This window comes from Sorex fumeus, unplaced genomic scaffold (assembly GCF_029834395.1).
Source record: "Sorex fumeus unplaced genomic scaffold, SorFum_2.1 ptg000151l, whole genome shotgun sequence".
Taxonomy (NCBI): domain Eukaryota; kingdom Metazoa; phylum Chordata; class Mammalia; order Eulipotyphla; family Soricidae; genus Sorex; species Sorex fumeus.
In genome coordinates this window covers 3,977,036-3,999,666 of record NW_026606208.1, presented here as the reverse complement: position 1 = coordinate 3,999,666, position 22,631 = coordinate 3,977,036, and the positions used below count along the sequence as shown (strand labels likewise).

The window sequence follows — 22,631 nt, the reverse complement described above, 5'->3', positions numbered from 1 at the left end:
ATCTTGTACATTTGGGGGACGCTGGAGAGAAAGCTCAATGGACTGAATACATGTCTTTCAGAATGTACCATCCCCTGCATCACAGTTCCCCAGGCACCACCCAGAACCCAGAACCCAGTCAGGAGTACCCTCAGAGCACCACTAGGCACGGCTCAGAAACATGAACAAAAAAGTTTTTTTCTAATAAAATGATATCTTTTTTAAAATATTTGCAAGTCTAAGTCTAGGCATTTTGAAAAGAAAGAAAGATGAAAGCAAAGGTAAAGTCTATAGGAAACATTTTCTTGAAGATGAAGTGATAAACTTCTAAAAATAATTGTAAAGACTATCCATAACAAGCAGTACAAAATAAATCATCTAGCATCTGCCTGTGGGGCAGGCTTGAGTGGAGGTGGCAAACTTTGAAATAATGGTGGTGAGAAGGTGTAATGGTGGGATTGTGTTGAAATATTGAATGTAATCAATTACTGTGAACAACTTTATGAAAATAAAATTGAAAAAATAATTGTAAAGAACAGGCTGGAGTGATAACACAGCAGGTAGGGCGTTTGCCTTGCACATGACCAACCTGGCCAACCTGAGTTTGATTCCTCTGTCCCTCTCGGAGAGCCCGGCAAACTATCGAAAGTATCTCACCTACACGGCAGAGCCTGGCAAGCTACCCGTGGTGTATTCAATATGCCAAACAGAGTAACAACAAGTCTCACAATGGAGACATTACTGGGCCTGCTTGAGCAAATCGATGAACAACAGGAGGACAGTGCTACAGTGCTACAATTGTAAAGAATATTGCAATATCATCAGAACAGAACAAAGTGCTTCTAAACAAAAATTATGCTTGAACTTTCTGTGTCTAACACATAAGTGCTACTCTCTTTTTTTGGCTTTTTGGGTCACACCCAGCCATGCTCAGGGGTTACTCCTAGCTCATGCACTCAGAAGGTGCTTGCGAGACCATATGGGATGCTGAGAATCGAACCCCGGTTGGCCACGTGCAAGGTGAACGCCCTACCTGCTATGCTATAGCTCCAGCCCCAAGTGCTACTCTTTTGCTGTTGTCTTTTGTGTTTTTTGGAGAGAACTCATAGCAGTGCTCACAGGGGTCACTCCAACAGGGCTTGGGAGATCACGGAGCACCAGGCACTGAGCCAGAGTCCCCAGCATCAAACCTCTGAACTGTCTCCCCAGGCCCATAGTTACTACCCTTACAATGTATTCATTTCATTTCTATTTACTTTTTCTGTGAGTTGACTTAATTTAGCAATCAAATCAGATGATGACAACTAATTCAGACCCGCTATTTCTGGGAAAATGTTCACTTAGACAATAAAATGCAAAGTTCTTTTCCTAATCTAGATTACCATTTGCCTGATGATGGCATTGTTGTTGTTGGGACTATTGTAGTACTTAGTGCTGGCAATTGCTCTGAGTCTGAACTTGAATCCTCTTAAATCTTTCTTTTGAAATTGGTCCTCAAGAAGTAAATGGAGGTCAATTTTTGGTCCAAATTTCTGTGTTTGTTTAGCGGAAGCAATCTTGAGAAACTTTGCCTTTGCAAGAGACAGCTGGAATGAATCTCTCTAAAGAAGGATCTCTCAGTGGACAATAAGAGTTTCTATGTCCAAATCCATTTTTCTGCTAGAATATGCATTATTCAGCACATTTGGAAGAGAAACTACAGAGAAATGGATTCTTTTCCTAAATCATATTCTTCTGCTCCAGACAACAAATATTGTTCTACGCACTGGTTTATACTGAAATCTTCCTCTATACATATCGATCTTAAGTTACTCCTTTTTTCCCTCCCTCACCAATTTTATATCTTAATAAAAGTAATATTTTTTATAGTCCCACAAAACATAAGTCACTATCACTATCATCCCATTGTTCATTGATTTGCTCAAGCAGGCACCAGTAACATCTCCATTCATCCCTGTCACATGCTAGTGTAGCCTGATGGCATATTGGGGGCTCTTTCAGGGTCAGGGGAATGAGGACCATCATTGTTACTGTTTTTGGCATATCGAGTACACCACTGGTAGTTTGCCAGGCTCTGCCATGAGTGCAGGATACTCTCAGTAGCTTGCCGGGCTCTCCAAGAGGGAAGGAGGCTTTTTTAAAATTATTGTTTTTATTAGTGAAACACCATGAGGTACAGTTGTAGATTTACAAATTTTTGTGCTTGGGTTTCAATTATACAATGATCAAATACCCTCCCTCCACCAGTGCCCATTTTTCACCACCATGGATCCCGATATCCCTCCCACACCCATCCCCCCCATCCCACCCTGCCTCTGTGGCAAGGCATTCCCTTTTGTTCTCTCTCTCCTTTTGGGTGTTGTGGTCTGCAAAAGAGGCATTGAGTGGCAATCATGTTCAGTCCATAGTCTACTTTCAAACTGCATCTCCCCTCCTGGGAGGATCCTCCAAACACCCTTAATTTGGTGCTCCCGGGAAGGAGGCTTTTGGGGCAGCCTCTAATCACCTTTACAGGTGTTCCCAGTCAGGCATATATAACATATATATCACACATTTATACATATAGAATCCTAAAACTGTCAAGCTGCTTGTCAATGTAGTATTTATAGTATTAATCTTATTTATTTCTTTTATGTTGTGAAGAGAGCATTATATCTCCTGTCTCTATAGGGATTTCTTCTAAAAGATGACTATGACAGACACTATCAGTGCTACCATTGGATAATTCATTCCCTTTCTCAGGGAATTTAGGAGGAAATTGTAAAGATGATTAATATGCAATGATGAGGGGACATTGCCAGTGCCGAAAAGTTCACTGATCAGTAGATTTGGAGTGAAAAGGGAAACTAACCTGGTGGGTCTGATCTAGTCAGGTGAGCTCTTTAACTGAGTTCCAGACTGAAGGAGAAACTAATGTAAGAAGATTTGGGGAGTGTGGAAGGGGATGGGAGACACTTGGCAAATTTTAGGGCTTACTCCTGACTCTGAGCTCAGGGATCACTCCTGGTCATGCTCAGGGCTTACTTCTGGCTCTGAGCTCAAGAATCACTCCTCACAGTGCTTGGGTGACTGTGAAGTGCCAGGGATAGAACCCAGGTTGGTAACAAGCAAAACAATTGCCTTGCCCACTGTACTATCTCTCCAGCCCCTAAAGTAAGAGACTTGAAGCAGAGAGACTCTGTGTAACTATGTGTGTTGCTTTCTTTGATGAAGCGAACTATCACAAATTCCATACACTTAAGGAAATTAATTCCAGCACAGCAGTAGGGCGTTTGCCTTGCGCGCAGCCAGCCTGGCTGAGCTGGGTTCGATTCCTTCGCCCCTCTAGGATAGCCTGGCAAGCTTCCGAGAGCATCTCGCCCGTGCGGCAAAGCCTGGCAAGCTATCTGTGACGTATTCGATATGCCAAACACAGTAACAACAAATATCAAATAATCACTGGAAGTTTGGAATGAGAACCTTCCCTCACTGGATCTCCTAACAAGACAAACGTACACTGAGTTTTACAGCAAGGCTTTGTCTGAACTTCTCACTCAAAGAAACTGTGATATGTAAAGTGTGTCATTTTAAGTGTCTGAACTTATATTCCTTTTTAATATAACAGTAGGAAACAAATATAATACCTAAAACAATTAGTCATTAAATGCTACAAGCATTTCCTCTAATAATATGAAGGATACTTTTGACATTTCCAACACAGAGAAGGAAAGAAGCGAAGATATCTTCATTTTTTACCTAGAAACTTCAAAAGAATATGTTGATAATCCATTAGAAATCATTTCTGTCAAGTTGACCTACATCTATGAACTGTTTTCTGCACATAAACCTACCAACTAGAAAGTTTGAAAGAAGAAAACATACTACTACGATAGAAAGTATAACAAAATAAAGTATAGATAAATAAGACTAGAATAAAAGTGTTCCAGAACCACAAACAAAATAATTAAATTAAATTAAATAAGAAGTAGACATGAAGACTTAGTAGACATGATATGGTTTGAAACCTCATGGATATTCAGTATGAGGTGAGGACAGGTGAGAGCTCAGAGCTCTATCATAGGCTTTGTATAGAGAAGGGCCAAGTTCAATTCCAATACCACATATTTCCGACAGCATAGCTGGGAGCAACCCCCATGCATCATGCTGGGAGTAGTCCATATCTTATATATATTTATGTAATTTATATATATACATATGCTTTAATCTACCAATCCAATTCTAAAAGAAAACTTTCAAAGATAAAACTTGATCAAAATGACATCAAAACTGACATGAAATGTCAATAGAAGAAATAAGCTATTATAAAATTTATTTATAACTAACATTTAGTGATATCAACACTCACCATTTTACAGATGCACAACAACAACTTAAAAAATTAAGGAATTTACATGCTAGCTGCTCAAGTCAAGATTTAAGCTTGGATCATTTTAATATCAAAACCTGAGTCCTTAAATAGTTTTCCATTCTCCTTGTAAAGAACTGGGCAGTCCCACAAGAAACTGAACATTTTTTTAAAATTTTTTATTACTGAAACACCATGAGATACAGTTGTAGACTTAAAAATTTTTGTGCTTGGGTTTCAGTTATACAATGATTGAGCACCCATCCCTCCACCAGTGCCCATTCTCCACCACCATTGATCCCAGTATCCTCCCACCCCCAACACCCCCGTCCCACCTTGCCTCTGTGGCAGGGCATTCCCTTTTGTTCTCTCTCTCCTTTTGGGTGCTGTGGTTTGCAAAAGAGGCATTGGCTGGCAATCATGTTCAGACTATAATATACTTTCAGCATGCATCTCCCATTCTGGGAGGATTCTCCCAATACCCTTTATTTGGTGCTCCCTTCTCTATCTGAACTGCCTTTTCCCCTAGAATGTGCAGTTGGCCTCCAAGCCATGGAGTAAACTTCCTGGTACTTATCTCAGCTATTCTTGGGTGTTAGTCTCCTAATTTGTTACTTTATGTTCCCCAGATGAATGCAGTCTTTCTAAGTCTGCCCCTCTCTTTCTGACTCATTTCGCTTAGCATGATATTTTCCATGTAAAACCACTTTTATGTAAATTTCATGACTTCATCTTTTCTAACAGCTACTTGATCACTTGACTTCCCATTAATCATTTGTCCCTGTCGCGTGCTAGTGTAGCCCAATGGCCTCTGTTCTTTCTAGGAACACAAAGAGCCTCAAACCAATCATTCATGATCTTGATGAAGAAGTCTGACCATCTGGTAGGTGGGTGGCCATGCCATGTTTTGACGTCTCGTGGAATCCAGTCGATAATGGCTCTAGTCCAGTGGTCGTCTCTAAATCTCATTACGTGTCCAGCCCTTCTGATTTTTGATGCCTTGGCAAACGAGACAGCGTCCCTGATTCTTGATTGTCAACGGAGGTTGGAACTCCGGATTCTTTCTCTCATTTGAGTGGAACGTGATAGTCCAAGCATAGCTCTTTTGATTCCTTTTTGGGAGACCCAAATAGCATTCTCATCCTGTTTTTGTAGTGCCCAGGTCTCTGAGGCGTATGTTGATGCAGGAAGAACAGTGGAATCAAAGAGATGTGCCCAGAGCTGGAGGTTCTTCATCCTCTTAGTTATTTCTTTGACACTCTTTAAGGCGTTCCAAGCCACTCTCTTCCTCCTGCGCAACTCAGGTACCAGGTCATTCGTCATAATGACTTCTGGACCTAGGTACAAATAACTGTTGCATTTGGAGATGGTCATTCCGTTGAGAGCGAATGGAACGTCAGGAACGAGGCTGTTTCTCATAAACATTGTCTTCGTAAGATTCAGCTGTAGTCCGACCTTTCCACACTCACGGTCGAAGTCGGCCAGCATTTGTGCCGCTTGGCTAATGTTTGGTGTTATTAGAACAATGTCATCAGCAAAGCGAGGTGGTGTGGTTGCCGAACCCCTCTCTTGACATCGATGATTACTTCTTTGTAGAATGGTGAGATCCTGGTAGTGAATCCGTAATACAGCTCACAGAGGATCCTGATGTATTGAGCTTGAATGCCCTTATTGGCTAGGGCTTCAATGACCGCTTCCATCTCAACAGAATCAATGGCCTTCTTTATTTATTTTTTTAAAATTTTTATTAGTGAGACATCATGAGGTACAGTTGTAGACTTACAAATTTTTGTGCTTGGGTTTCAATTATACAATGATCAAATATCCAACCCTCCACCAGTGTCAAAGCCCTTCTTTAAATCAATGAACGTTAGACAGAGCGGCATCTTGAACTCCTGAGAAACCTCAATGAGCTTGATTATTGTGTGAATATGGTCAATGGTGCTGAATCCTTTGTGGAACCCGGCTTGCTCGCATGGTTGTCCCTCATTTAGTGTTCTGCCAATCCTATTCAGGATGACTCAAGTGAACAGCTTGTAGATGACAGACAATCAGACAATAGGCAGATTGGGCGATAGTTGCCAATGTCGTGGATGTCTCCCTTCTTGTACAGTAGTACAGTCCTGCTGGTTTTCCATTGGGACGTCTAACAGCTACATAGTACTCTGTTGTGTAGATGTACCAAAGTTTCTTTAACCAGTCATCTGTTCTCAGGCACTCAGGTTTTTTCCAGATTCTGGCTATTGTAAACAGTGCTGCAATGAACAAACAAGGTCAGGTGTCACTTTGACTATACTTTTTTGCCTCTCTGGGATATATTCTCAGAAATGGTATTGCTGGGTCAAATGGGAGCTCAATTTCTAATTTTTTGAGAATTTTCCATACTGTTTTCTAAAAGGACTGAACCATTCGGCATTCCCACCAGCAATGAAGGAGGGTTCCTTACTCGCCACATCCGCGCCAGCACTGATTGCTTTTGTTCTTTTGGATGTGGGCCAGTCTCTGTGGTGTGAAATGATATCTCATTGTTGTTTTGATCTGCATCTCCCTGATGATTAATGATGTAGAGCATTTTCTTATGTGCCTTTAGCCATTCGAATTTCTTCTTTGATAAAGTTTCTGTACACTTCGTCTCCCCATTTTTTATGGGGTTGGATGTTTTCTTCTTGTGGAGTTCAACCAGTACCTAGTATATCCTTGATATCAACCCCTTGTCAGATGTGTATTCAGCAAATATCCTTTCCCATTCTGTAGACTGTCTTTGTATTTTGGTCAGTGTTTCTTTTGAGGTACAGAAGCTTCTTAGTTTAAGATGGTCCCATTTGACTATCTCTATTTTCACTTGCTCGGCCAGTGGCATGACATTTTTGAAGATACCATTTGCTTCAATGTCATGGAGGGTTTTGCCAACTTTGTCTTCAATGTACGTTAAGGATTCCAGTCTGATGTTGAGGTCTTTAATCCATTTTGATCTTACTTTTGTACCTGGTGTTAGGCAGAGATCTGAGCCCAGTTTTTTGCATATAGCTGTCCAGTTTTGCCAGCACAGTTTGTTAAAGAGGCTTTCCTTGCTCCACTTCACATTTCTTGCTCCCTTATCAAAGATTAGATGATCATATGTTTGGGGGTAGATGTCGGTACAGTCAACCCTGTTCCATTGGTCTGCAGCTCTGCCTTTGTTCCAGTACCACACAAATCACAAATCACAAATCATCCTGTTATTCGTCGATTGCTTCGAGCAGGCCCCAGTAACATCTCCTTCAACCTAGCCCTGTGATTATATTCAAGGCTCTTTAGGATAACGAGACCCATCATTGTTACTGGTATTTGGCATATTGGGTAAGCCACAGGGAGTTTGCCAGACTCTGCCGTGTGGGCAGGCTACATTTGGTAACCTGCCAGTTTGTCCAAAGTAGGAATGAGATAATAAGATGTCATAATAAGATGTCGCGCGGCTGCATTTGTGGCCACACGGTTCCGGGAGCTGTTTTTTATAGTCTCTGAGTCTAGGCCGTTGATGGGATTACACGGTGCCAGGGGGCCAGTTGGTGGGTGTGACCCCCGCCTACTGGAACTTGGAGGATCTGGGTGGAGGATGCTCGGCCCAAATCCAAGTAGGCTTGGAGATCTCGGCCCTGGAACCCACGTGACTTTGTCCCTCTGCCAGTACCTTCATGTGTGCGGAGAGTGGTCTCAGCATGGTGGTGGCTGGTCCTGGAAGTCTTTGGCTGCCGGAGCCCTGGTCAGGGCAGGGAGGAAAGCTCAACTCGCTCCCCTCCAAGGGGTCCTGGCGAGCGAGGACAGTCAGGTGCGGGGGCAGGAGACTGCACTCTTCTCTTCCGGGAGCTGGTTTTTATAGGGGTTCCAGTACCATGCTGTTTTGATTATTACTGCTTTGTAGTAGGAAACTGAATATTTTAAAACAAAACTACAACAATAAAAATTAGTTTTGCAGGCATAAGGATATGTGGTCAAGAGGAACCATTCAAATACAATCAAGATCTCAAAAAAAAATTCCTAATGAGAAATTTCATTTCATCATTTCATCATCCTGTTAATCGTCGATTGCCTCGAGCAGGCCCCAGTAACGTCTCTTTCATCCTAGACCTGAGATTATATTCACGGCTCTTTAGGAGAATGAGACCCATCATTGTTACTGGTATTTGGCATATTTGGTACGCCACGGGGAGTTTGCCAGACTCTGCCCTGTGGGCAGGCTACATTCGATAGCCTGCAAGTTTGTCCAAAGTAGGAATGAGATAATAAGATGTCATAATAAGATGTCGCGCGGCCGCGAATGCGGCCGCGCGGTTCCGGGATCTGCATTTTATAGTCTCTGAGTCTTGGCCGCTGATGGGATTACACGGCGCCAGGGGGCCAGGTGGTGGGTGTGACCCCCGCCTGCTGGAATTTGGAGGATCTGGATGGAAGATGCTCGACTCCAATCCGAGTAGGCTTGGAGGTCTCGGCCCCGGAACCCGCGTGGCTTTGTCCCTCTGCCAGTACCTTCATGTGTGCGGAGAGTGGTCTCAGCATGGTGGTGGCTGGTCCTGAAGGTCTTCGGCTGCCGGAGCCCCGGTCGGGGCGGGGAGGAAAGCTCAACCCGCTCCCCTCCAAGGGGTCCCGGCGAGGAATAAATATAATAAATATAATAAATATAATAAAAGTTGAATCTCAGATGAGTGGAGAAAAGGTGATTTACAGAATATCAGGGCAAAAAAAGAATATCAGAACAGACGAAAGATAAAGCAACAAAGCTAGATCCCTGACCATAATTGCACCAGAATAAATTTCAAAATAGTCAAGAGCTAGAGAGATAGTACAAGGTTTAAGGCATTTGACTTGTGTGCACTCCTGCCAGCACATTTGCTTTCCTGAATACTGCCAGGAGTCACTACGGAGAACAGAGTCAGAAGAAGCCCCTGAATACTACTAGGTATGACCCAACCGCCATCCCCCAACCAATGAAATATTGAAAGTACAGGAAGAAAACAGGGCATATTATTTTTTTTAAAAAATAAGTTAGTACTGGGTATTTTGTCTTAAAAATAAAGGAGAAAAATAATGATAAACGTGACCCTGATGAAACTTGAACTTTTGTATCATAAAATATTAATAGTCAAAAATATAAAATGGGAATGGCTCCAGCACATATAAAAACTCCTTAACACATAAGACATCAATAAACCAATACATAAAAGTAAAAAGATAAACACTGCAATAGAAAATTTAATTAAGAATTTGAACAGAGTTCAGTGAAAACATGGAAATACAATTTTTGAAACCACTTATCATAGCCAGAGAGATAGTACAGTGGTAGGGTGCTTGTTTGCATGTGGCTGACCCAGGTTGCATCCCCTGCACCATAGAATATACCCTGAGCCTCACTGGGAGTGACCCTTGAACCTAAAGCCCTGAAAACTTTTGAGTATGTCCCAAAACCAAACTAAAACAAAACAAAAACCTCTTACATGGTGAAATTTAAACATACAGAAAATACTCATTTCTAGTATCAATAGAAATCAAATGATCAACGAATGAATATTATTTCTTCTATAACACAAATACTTGGTGAAGACAAGTTAATTGGAATCAATTCTGCTGAAGACTTTGACAGAAGCAAAATGAATAAAAAAGAAGCTCAGACTTAATACCATAAGAGGGGCGAAGGGAGTTTTGAGAGACCAAATATCTTCTTACCTGTTTCAAGCAGAGAACTATCAGCCATAAACTCCCCAATAGCAAATCTAACGTAATAGTGAAGGGAGGCGTTCTTGGAGAAAGCCATCCAGAAAGGCAAGAGTAAACCAGACTTTGGTGGGAAAACATAAGTTTCATATATGAATTTTTATTGTGATGGTCATGATTGAGGAAAATATTATGTGCATTGACATTATAAAATCCCTGACATGAAGATGCTGAGAAATTGAGAGCGACTTATGTTGTAAATTAATTTTAAAAAATAATAAAAATAGTGATAACTATTTAAAAAACATGGCTAACTGGCAGCACCCCTCTTGACCTCTAAGAGGTGGCTGCAACTATCCTCAGTTTTGAGAAGCTGCATAAAACCATGTGTAAATAAGCCAACTTTATATGCCTCCAACAGCTTTGCCTATGGTTCTGAAGCCTTATTCAGGTTTTGCTTGAAGCTAGCAAAAAATGTCCCTCTGAGGAAACGTTCCTTCCCCAGGGACAAAGGCTATGGGTCTTAGTCACAGCCTTTTGCTAACCTGCGGAGCCTCTCCACGAGGTTCATGTCTCTACCATTGTATGCTGGCAGTTGTCATATGATCTTCTTGTGTCACTGTGGATTCTTTCCAGAAAAATCTATCATGGCTGTATCATTAGTGAGTCTGCTCCAGTTGGCGAACACTTTTGAGATCCAAACACTTTTGTATTATGTCATTTGAAACCATTTCTTTGTAAGTGCACTTTCAGTGTTCCAAGTATCCAGTTTTGGAGATGTCGGTGTGACCTTGCAAACTTCCTAGAGCAGGTAACTTCTCTCTTCTTCTGCGCCCAGGACTGACATCATTGTATTCCATAGACAGTCAGCAGTGATGACTAGTTGCTTTGGTTGAGACGGCTTTGGTCACATGACTGACTAATGGTGATGACTTGCTTCCCAAGCTCACTTATCAGTCCAGAAGCCCTAGATTGCTCCATAGGGATAAAATGAATAGGAATAATTAAAATGGGGATGGGACTCCTGGATCTCAGAGCATAATCAGAAAGGTATGCTCCTGACATGGCCAACAGGTTTCCTCCTGAAATCTGCCTGAGTCACCTCTCTCACATGATGAGACCTGTCAGGGCTTCGCCTTCTTCCAGTTATGTTTCAGGTCAAGGAGTGGCAGGCAACCCAACATGTAGAGTCCTGAGCTCTGGGTGCCTGTGTAGGGTACACTGTGAGGAATTGGTTATGAATTTCCTTTAAAATGATCTAAGAGGGGTCAGAGTGATAGTACAGCGGGTAGGGTACTTGCCTTGCACAGGGTGACTCAGGTTCTATTCTCGGCATCCCATATGGTATCCTGAGACTGCCAGGAGTGATTCCTGAGTGCAGAGCTAAGAATAACCCCTGAATACTGCCAAATGTATTCTCCAAAACAATTAGTTAATTTAATTGTCTCAGGGAGATGGATTTCATCCTGGACTTTGCTGATTGTTGAAACGACAGGTACTACATAGTAACCAATTGCCTCTCTGATCTTCAAGTCCTTGAATATGAACAGGAAGGCTTCATTTTGTTCAACACATGTTGGATATTAGGCACATAATCTGCCTTTGTATGGCTGGAGTGATAGCACAGCGGTAGGGCCTTTGCCTTGCGCACAGTCAGCCCGACTGAGCCGGGTTCGATTCCTCCGCCACTCTCGAAGAGCCTGGCAAGCTACTGAGAGTATTCAATATGCCAAACACAGTAACAAGAAGTCTCACAATGGAGACGTTACTGGGCCCGCTCGAGCAAATCGATGAACAACGGGAGGAAAGTGTTTGTTTGTTTGTAATCTGCCTTTGTAAGTGAGGAGTAGGAGTGAAGGAAATTACAAAAAGTAAGTAATAAAAACCCTCTGTCTTTAGTGACTTTACAGTATAGAAAGGAAGAACACAATGCAGGTGAAACTTACATTTATTGAGGATCTGCTTTGCCCTCTTGGGCACTCTGCATGCATGACCTCAGGAGAACTAACAGTGCAGAGTGTTATGACAGACCAAAAGAAGTTTCTTGGGACCTGAAACTTGGAAAACTAGAATGATTTTAATAGCATGACTTGGTGAAAGCTATTGAGAGCGGGAGGATAGAGGGAAGTGTATTGTTGGTACATCTGACTTTCTGAATCAAAACTTTGATTCAACAGTGACCTTCTTGACATTATTGCTTGATCTTTCATCCTGGTCCTGTCTACAAACAACAGGGAGATCCAGCTTCATAGGGCCAGTACCTGACCAAATCAGGATGGACTTTACTATGTTTTATATTTTGTTCTAACCCAAAGGAAAGAAAGGGAGGCATGGAAGGGAGAGAGAGGGAAGGGGCAAATCTTTCTATGAACGCTTAATTTCATATGGAACAGAGTTATGTTTCCAGGCTTGATGAGTCTGGTAGTGTTCCTGCATACATTTTAGTTCCTTCTCTTGCCATTCCTTCCCCAAAGCTCCTCTACATTCCAGCCAGCCCTCACACTTGTCAGGTATTTGACTCATCCATGATTTATTCATGTATTTTCTCTACCAGAGATGAGCTAGCATCTGACAGAATTCATTTAGAATTTTACACCTCAGTTTGACTAATACCTTTCCTAAGCACCTAACCATTTGTTACAGCTCAAGTTTTCCCTCTTCAGTGTTCCCATGAGACAAGCTGCCACTACTCTAGCATAAGTCACTGTTTTCTCATATTGGAATTGGAGTCAGAAGACTTGGGTTCAAACTCCAGCTCTGTGATTTAAGAGCTGTATTGGCCAAGGAACTTCTACCTCTCTAAGGTTTCCTATTTGTAAATATGGGATGTTTTATATGTAGCACTGTAGCACTGCTGTCCCTTTGTTCATCGATTTGCTCGAGTGGGCACCAGTAACGTCTCCATTGTAAGACTTTTTGTTAATGGTTTTTGGCATATAGAATACGCCACAGGTAGCTTGCCAGGCTTTGCCGTGTGGCAGGGATACTCTCTGTAGCTTGCCGGGCTCTCTGACAGGGGCAGTGGAATCAAACCCAGGTCGGCCGCGTGCAACCCTACCCACTGTACTATTGCTCCAGCCCACTTTATATGTAATTTACAGAATTAAGAATTTTGTTAAAAGACCGTAATATGAGAGCATTTGGGGGAAATTTCTATTCCAGTAGAATGCAGGCTCCTGAAGAACAAGAATCTCCCCGCTTCCCTCCAAAGATTAAATACTTTGTATTTTAATATGTATAGAGAATTACAAACAAATATGGAAATTTTAATATGCTTTTTTGCCCAACTTCCCTTATTGCCATCATTTTAAAATAACCCATGGTATGTTTGTCAAAATGAAGAAATTAATAACGATATACTAATACCAGTGAACTTTATTTGGATTTTATTAACTTCTGAACGGCACTGGTTAAACATTTTACAAAAGTAGAAAAATATTCAATTTGTGATTTTTCTGGTGTTTTCCCAACAGATTAGTCTATGGATTTTTTTGGTGCACTCCTTAATTTTTTAGTGCACTCCTTCACTCTTTTTCACTGCATATGAACATGACTTATTCATAACGATGAGAAGATGGATTTTTGACTACTTCATATGCAACATCAAACCTAGCCTGGCACAAGGTGCTAATAACTACTCGAAGAATTTCCCGGATTTGTATCTGTTTCATCTAATTCTTAAATGTGAAAAATCATGTATTACCCAACTTCAAGATTGATTGGTAACTGTTTACAAAAAGGAGTTGAACAGGAGTCTGGTTGTATTTTCTGGCAAAATCTAGTTTACCTGATAAGGTTTCTGTGATTTATTTTAAGTTGCACAGTCAAACAGCTTAATATATTTTGTCTCTTTTGTATATGAAGGACTGGAGCCCGTATAATATTTGCTTAGGAGATATAGGGAAAGACTTTGAGCTTTGATTTAGCGGTGCCATTGAGGAGACGAGAGAAGGAAGTTTAGGGTAGAGCAAAAAGACTTGGTTTTCAACATGTCTGTTTTGTCTTATGGGAAAAGCCTGAACATTTTGGAGCTCCCTGGAGTTTAGGTGCACATGCTAGACGGAAGGCAGGTGGGTCTGGAGATTCGGATTTGAAGCCCTTCTCTAATCTATTGTTACTTGAACCCCAAATCGAAACAGCTGAGATGGGTGGTGAGACAGGACATCAGACTCCAGGAAGATCTTGGGATACGAAGGGGCGACATGGAGGGAATTCGAGAACGTTAGGGCTGCTGTACAAGAAGTTGGGCGTTGCCAATATTAATTCGGGGGCTATTTTTCAATTTTAGGAGATGCCGGAAGATTGGAAATGATGCAGTGCGTAGGAAACGATTAAATCACGCCTCTGCGTGTTTAACTACGGAAGAGAGAGGGGGAAGGAGCGCTGGTCTTAAGCCTGCCATCAACGAATGAGCGGAGAAACGGAGCCAGCCCTTGAGCCCAGCCCTCGCCGGAGCCTCAGGGCGCCTGCGTCCACCGCGACTTCCGGCGCCCCCGTTCCGGGCTCGTCACTTCCGGCCTGGCGGCGCTGGGGCGGGCCGCCCCAGAGACCGGAGAGCGCGCGTGCTGATGACGAAGGCGGAAGTGCCTGGGCCCGAGGCGGGACGAGAACCCCGAGAGGCCTGAGGGGTGGGGGGGCTGGCGATTGCGGAAGTTTCGAGAGGCGGGTCGGGCCTGCGTCGGCGCGCGGAGCGGTGCAGTCCGGGCCGGGCTGCGTCCGGAGGGAGGCGGCCGTCGGGGTTCGAGCGCCGCCGCGCCTGCACTCGGTTGGTTGGGGGCCGCCCGGCCGGCGTCGCCGCCGCCGCCCTCGGCCGCCGCGCGCGCCGTCCCTGCCCCCGGGACGCGCCGCCGAGCTGCCTCCGCCATGGCCGCCACGTCGTCCAACCTGCAGGTAGGCGCCCCCCGAGCCCGGGAGTGGGGGGTGCGGGCCGCGCCCTGCGGCCGGGCGGGGTGGGCGGCGCCGCGCGGGCGGGCCGGGGGCGGGGCCGGGCCCGCCGCTTCCGGGTGGGCCGAGCCCCCCCCCTCCTCACGGGCCGAGGGCCGCGCCCCCCCCCACCCCCCCCAGCCGGCGGGCGGGGCCGGGGTCCCGGAGGCCGGAGGGAGCGAGGGGATCCCGCGGGGCGAGGGTCGTGGGGAACCGCGACGCGGGGTCAGTCGGGACCCCGTGCTCAAGCCCCCGGGTCCGCGCGCGGCTCCTGGGACACAGGCACGGACACACACACACACGCACACAAACGACACCCCTCCCCCATACACACCCGACACACACCCAGGTACGCACACACAAACGACACACCCCGCTCCCCCCCACACACACAGGCACGCACCTGACACACACCCTCCCAGGTACACACAAATGATACACCCCGATCCCCGCCATACACACACACCTGACACAAACCCCCCAAACACAAATGACACACTCCCTGATACGCACACACACCCCAGGTACACACAAACGGCACACACATACACACCCGATACCCACACACAAATGACACACACGCACACCCTCGATACACACATACCCCTGGTACACACACACACAACACCCCCCCCATACACACACACCCGACACACACACATCTATACACACCCAGGTACACACACACAAACGACACACCCTGCCCCCCACATGCACACACACCCCCCGACACACATACACCCCAGGTACACACAAATGATACACCCCGATCCCCCATACACACCCTACCCCCCACACCCAAATGACGCACACACCCCAGGTACACACAAACAACACCCACATACACACCTGATACTCACACACAATCAACACGCACACCCTCGATACACACATACCCCTGGTACACACACACAAATGAAACCTCCCCCAATACACACACATCTGACATACACACCCAGGTACACACACACACAAATGACACCTTCCCATACACACACCTGACACCCACACACACCCCAGGTATACACACACAAACACACTCTGTCACCCCCATACGCCCCCCCCCCTCGGCACACAAACTACACATACCACACCCCTGATGCACACATACCCCAGGTACACACACACAAATGACACACACACACCCCCCTGATACACACACCCCAGGTACATACAAACAGCACACACATACACACCCGATACACATACACAGACGATACCCCCCCCCCCCCCCCAGTATACACATACCCCTGGTACACACACACACGACACACTCCCGATAATACACACCCCAGGTACACACAAATGACACACACACACCGACACACACCCCCAGGTACACCCACACCAGATACATACACATAAATGACACACCCAGCACATACACATACTTCTGATAACACACACACACCACACCTGACTCTGGAGCTCTCTGAGCCCCTGGGTCTGCATGCACTTTTCTGGGACACAGACACACACACACACACACACACACACCTGACACACACACACACACACACACACCTGACACACACATCCAACCCCAGAGCTCTCTAGCCCCCGCGGCCGCATGCTCTCCTGGGACACATACGCGCGTGCGTACATACACACGACCTACATGAGCCCAGAGTCCTGCCTCCCCCCTCCCCCCCACGAGCCTGGCTGCTGGAGGAGGGAGGGTATCAACGTTTTGTTTGTAATCCCCTCCACCCCCCCCCCCCCCCAGCACCCTTGCGAGTTGAGTCTTAGTCGTTAGACTTGCGGGGATTGTGACCAAGAAGTACAGCCATTTCTGGAGCCAGTGTCTCCCAGCCCCCCCCGGGTTCTGTGGGATCCTCAGCCGGACAGTCCCCCTGGCTGGGTTAAGGCACCAGGGAAGTGTGAAATGCATGAGTATCCTTCTAGTTGGGAGTGCCGTGAGTCACACGAGTGTGCTTATTCCCCTCGGCACCCCCAGTGCCAGCATCCCTCCACCACAGGCCTGGGAAGGTGCCCCTTGTCCTGGTCTTGCCGTAGTGGTTGGCCGGATGCACATTTACCGGGGACCTGCTTCGTGCTCCTGTGGTAAGCGGGACCTGTTTAGGGAGAAGTTGGTCACAGAGTAATAGTGAGTGGGGGCAGCGAGAAGGCTTGCTTGGAACTTGCATCTGGAAACAGCCTAGAAGGATAATTAGTATTTTCTCTCCCACTTTATTATAATTGCTGCATTGACTTAAAGAATGAAAATGAATGTGCCTCTTGATTTGTGTATCCTTTCCAACAAGATAACGTGAAACTGAGATGCAGGGGCTCTTGCCTGGCACTCGGCTGTCTGGGACTTTAATCCCCAGCATCCCACGTGTTCGAACTCCCACCAGGAGTGATTCCCTGAGCACAGAGCCAGGAGTAAACCCTGAGCATTACCTAGTGTGCACCTTCCCCCCCCCCCCAAATAAAGTTGAATGCAGTGACCTTCACATCAAGTTTGTTAGCCCCATTCAGGAAGGGTTTTTTTGTCAGTGGACTTGGGAAAAGTTATTGATTGTTTGATGAAAGTATTTGAGTGTCAAGAGATGACTTCTTTGGAAAGGCACATCTTTATTTCCCAGTTGACTGTTTTTTTTTTTTTAATCTCATACCTTTCTTTTGTCAAGACCGTGTGTGCTTTGGTTATTTTACAATATCTTGCTTTTCATCTGGTATGCTTTTTTCTTTTGCAAGACTTTGCAGTTTCATTCTATAATATCAGCCCCATCATATTTTGGATTTGTTGGATATTTCCTTTGGGGGCTATACTTGGGGAGGGGGGGGGGGGACTCTCAGAGGCTTCTTCCACCTCTGCCTCCATGCTTGGGGATCATGCAGTGTTAAGGATACCACCCGAGCTTGAGGAATGCTTAGAGTATGCTTAAAGTTAACCAGGATTGGTGGTGCAATGCCTGTAGTTAAAGTTAACCAGGATTGGTGGTCCAAAGTGCGTTTTCTCATTCAAATCTTACTTGTGCTTTTGGTTTTGGTTTTGGGGCCACACGTGGTTGTGCTCAGGACTTACTCCTGGCTCTGTGTCAGGGATCACTCCTGGTGGTGCTTGGGGAACCATATGTGTGCCGAAGGTCGAGCCCAGATCAGATACATGTAACACACTGTTGAGTTTTTTGTGTCTCACTCAACATGCGATATACATAAGAAATGAGAACTGGTGAGCTGTCGCAAAGGCAGGCTCATCTGCAGACCAGGCGCAGACAGGACAGGGGCAGTGTCCCCAGGCTCTTCCGGGATGACGGGCAGAGAATGGGTGCTGGCGGGTCTCCGATCTCTAGTATGACACAGTTGTAGTTGACGTTTTGGCCATAGTCTCCATCATCAGAGTTCCATCATCCTAGTCTCCTCGCGGACCTCAAAGTCTCCCAAGCGTCAGTTTTCCTCCTCGTCGTCCTGTCTTCTCTTCGTAGCTGTGCTCTCTATCTTCATCCTTCATGCTCTGCTTCTGTGTGTGCCGTTGTGCTTTTTGCTGTCTCTGTTGTCTGTCCATGTCGACCTTCCTTCGGACTGAAGTGATTTGACTGACTTCATAACCTTGTAACCTTGTAATGTCTCCTCCCCGTCTCGTGGTCTCTAGTCTGCTACTGTTGTCACCTGCTCCAGTCTCTCGTCTCTTCTTCTCTGTCTCTATGCTCTGTCTCCATAGCTCTGTCTTTATCTCCTGCCGTTGTCTCTCTCTGACCGTTGCGCTCTTCCCTTAAGTCCTCTGTCTTCTGCCTCTCTTCTTCTGACCACCTGACTACCCCAGCCCCTTACAGCATAGTTTATATTGAAATCATGTAAGATGAGGATACAAAGATGGGGTTGAACATTAACAAATCAGCAAAGAGAAGTAAGGCCACTCATCTAGGAGACCAACTCAAGGACAAAATCTCATTGAAGAGATTCTTCCAGATTACTAGGAGATCCGCTCAAGGACAGGATTTCGTTCGGTGTGTGTTGCTTTCTTCTTTCCTCAGCTAGTAATCCATTTAAATAGTTGTAGTAAATTTATTTCTAATATTTCTGGCAATGTCATTTTATATGAGCACAGTAAGAGATAAATCAAGCTTAAAGTTTGGTTCTTCCTGAGGACATCTCACTTTATATTCCAGAACACAGTCCTCAGACCAGGTTGGTCTTCCTAACCCCAGTAGGGTCCTTATTCAGTTACCTCTTTTGGGTCATGACAGAGTTTGTCCATGACCCGGCTCTTAACTAATAGTTAAGTATTACGGCGCTTGGCCTGGTCCATTTCAATACCATCGTAGCTCCCAGCTTGCCCTGGGTCCATCAGTCCCTTGTCGGGACCCTGCTCTTGGAATACTAGGAGCTAAGGGCAACTGAGGCTTAAGTAAAGTAAATACAGATGCCCAGGACTAAATATTATTTTGGAGTCAGTTAACTCCCATGTTGCATCGCATAGCATCAATTGTCTTCTTGTGTCTACACAAAAAGGACATTGCTAAATAAACCATACAAATGACAAAAAAGGAAGAGAAAAGCAATATAGGCTTAGTAGTTGTGTCTCACTTGCACTGTTGTAGGAGTGACTCAATAAACCGTAAGCTCCCTGCAGGAGCAGCAAAGTGTTATCCAACAACACACTTTACAAGCTGTACTTCAAACTCGTGGCTTAGAAGAGGCATACCCAGGTGCCTTTGTGTGTGTGTGACTAGGAATAAAAAGATTTGAAGAGTATTCAGGTAATGAATAACTCTTCCACCGAACAAAGCAAATGTTACTAGATACATGTTTATGCTGGGGCGGGGGGCGGGGGGGAGGAATCAGATAAGTCAAAATTATAAAATAATGTAGTGGGTGCTAATAGATTGAGACTTCAGTGTGGAAGTTAGAGCACACAGGAAGGTTGTATCTCTTAAGGAAAATGAGAAATGTCCTCCAGAGGAGGTGCTGTGAGGTTAGATAAAATGAGAAGTTCTGACATTGGCTGGTGTTTGGGGTGATGTTGCTTTTATCCTCAAAACGGTTTATCAAGGTAAATTCAGTTTTGCTTCCCATAAGAAACTGAAGCGTAACAGTGTTGCAGTTTATCCCAAATTAATATTGTTAATTTGGATTCGCAATATTTTAAAAATTGGGACTGTTAAGAAATCTGTGCAGTTTTCACTACAAAATGTTGTTTTCTCAGACCACAGAAATATGTATTCCAGGCTGGGAGTGAGAGGAAAGTAAAATATGCTGCACTCTAGATGTGTAAGAAATCTTGGCAAGGATTGGGAGAAATTGCAACTAATGCAGCACCTTGAAAACCGTATCGAAAGTCCTGAGTATTGAATGAGTGTTGTTTACTATGGCGTGCATTTTGCTAATTCTTGGAGAATCATAAATGAAATGCGTCATCCCTGTCATCCAAGGGCTCATTTCCTGCTGTGATGAGGATGCCAGGACCCTTCAGCAGTACAGGGGGCAGGTGATCAGTTCTTTGAAACAGAGGCCAGGCCAGGCCTGGGTTTCGGGGAGAGCTCTGTACCCGGGGTCCGGGAGAAGCTTGAGTTGTTTGGGTTCTGTTTTTTAAACCGGGAGTGTCACATCTGGTGGTTACTTAGGGGTTACTCCTGGCTCTTCGCTAAGGGATCACTCCTGGTGGACTCGGGGGACCATCTGGGGTGCTGGGTATGCAAGGCCACATACAAGACCAATGCCCAACCCGCTGCACTATGGCTCCATCCCTGAGACTCAAGTTTTAGAGGGACAGGGCCTTTCAGATGGAAGCAGACTGTTGGCAAAGGCATGGAATCTGAGTCTTGGAGGTTGCCCAGATGGTTTGCTGTGACTAGAACTCAGTGCCAGGTGGGAGAGAACTGGGTGGAGCCATACCAGGAGTAGCTGTGTGCACCACACATAGATGTCTACCACATATAGGTGGTGAGTCCCAATCCTACTATATAAGGGGGAGGGGGGTATGGTGGAAGGCCTGTTTAGCCCAGTATAATTGGCCCTGAAGAAAGGTTACTGAAAGTAGTGGCAGTAGCTACTACTAGTATGGAAACAGCAGGCTTGTTAGACAGAATTCTGTGGGATGGGCAAGGGTGTGGGCCAAAGTAGGTTAGTAAGTATTGGAATAAAGAGAAAGGATGGACCGGGAACAAGTTGAAGAGGAAGAGGAAGTGGTCACGCTTAGTTTTGCGTTTAGAAAGTAAGGGAGGAGGCGGAATGTGGGCTTCGGAATGTGGATCACCGGAGGAGGAGCATGTTTGGGACCGGGGTGGTTCGTTGGGTCTGGAAGGTCTGTGTGGGGACAGTCGAGCCGAAGAAGCTGTTGGAGACCTCAAGAGGGAGCGCTGGACCAGATGCACGCACTTGGGGGTTATTAGCGGAGTCTGGGCATCCTGGAGGCTTTATGGGATGAGGAGAGTTTAGGACCACGGTAGGCCCCTCTGGACTCTCGACACTAAAGAGAGAGAAAGGGAGCCTGAAGAATTCTGTACCCAGAGAGGATGGTGGCGTTCAGCGCGGAGGAGACCCACACCATTGTCCGTGTTTATTGGGCTAGAGCCAAGCGACTGCAGTGCAGACACACAGCAGAGAGCTGCCTGGTGCCAGGAGAGAAATTGGGAGCTTGGGGTTCTCTCGAGGCCTTGGCCGTGCAAGTGAAGAGTTGAGTAGGTTGGTCATTAGCGGGAGGGTCTCAAAAACTTGGGGGTGCTGGTGTGTTTCCATTTCATTATGTAGATAGGAGCCTCAGTAGACCTTATCTACATAGATTTTTCTGCTGAAAAGAATCCAACCAAAAAGGAAATGGTTAGATTTACCTAGTTCCCCATCCTCTAATCGGAAAAGAACCGTCCCGGATGTCCCCAGCTCTTTCTTCCACGTGTGTGACTAGAATCTGACCCCGAGTAATGATCTTACGTCACTCTGTCGAATAGTCTATATAGCTGAACTCTGGATCAGGGAAAAAGGGAAGCATCAGGCAAACTGTTGTACTTAGGCAGTCTATATGCTAGCAGGAGACGATCGGCAAAACAACAAAACCCAGATGCAGGCACGAATGTCTGGAAGAACTTTAAGCAGAAGAGTGATGTAAATTGAAACCATTCGGGAATAATCTGCCTACACAGAATCAGCTTACATCATTGAAAACATCACAGAATGAGGGAATCAACAAAGATAAATTAACTCGAACAGAAAATTACTGCATGGTTTCTATCATTGAACAAAATTAAGAAACAGATTCAATCTAAAACCCCGGGATTCTGCAGAAGAGCATTAGAGGCAGGGCTCAAAGTGGACGGGTTCTGTGAACCGTAGAGGGATTATTTTATCTTGGTGGTGGATGTGATGTGGTCGATCGCATTCGGTGAGGTGTGAACCTGTACCTCTGAGACATACACAGTTGTAAACTAGTATCACATCAGTTATTTTAAAAGGAAGTGAGGGGCCGGAGAGATAATACAGCAGGTAAGGCACTTGCCTTGCACTTGGCTGACTGGGTTCAATTCCCAGCGTCCCCCGAGCCCTGCCAGAATCACTTCCTGAGTGCAGATCCAGGAGTACACCCTGAGCATGGCCGGTTGTGGCCCCCAAACAAAAAGCTACAGCCCAGATCCTGAGGAACTCAATTTTTCATCACAAATGAAAGGGAAAATTAGCAAAGGAACCTGGGCCTAAGCTGTGGGAGAGGAAGACTGGCCGGCATGTCAGGCAACTCAGCACAGGGCCTCCCTCAGCA

General features: G+C 45.4%; 1 protein-coding gene across 1 annotated transcript in view; it reads left to right on the top strand.

Annotated features, from left to right (window-relative positions):
* Positions 1-14,669: 14,669 nt before the first annotated feature.
* The window catches only part of VPS4B (vacuolar protein sorting 4 homolog B), a 32,311-nt gene continuing 24,349 nt past the window's right edge, over positions 14,670-22,631 (top strand). Inside the window, exon 1 of the mRNA XM_056106956.1 lies at positions 14,670-14,902. Coding sequence (XP_055962931.1) covers positions 14,876-14,902 — 27 coding nt within the window. The 5' untranslated portion in view covers positions 14,670-14,875. The remainder of the gene's footprint in view (positions 14,903-22,631) is intronic.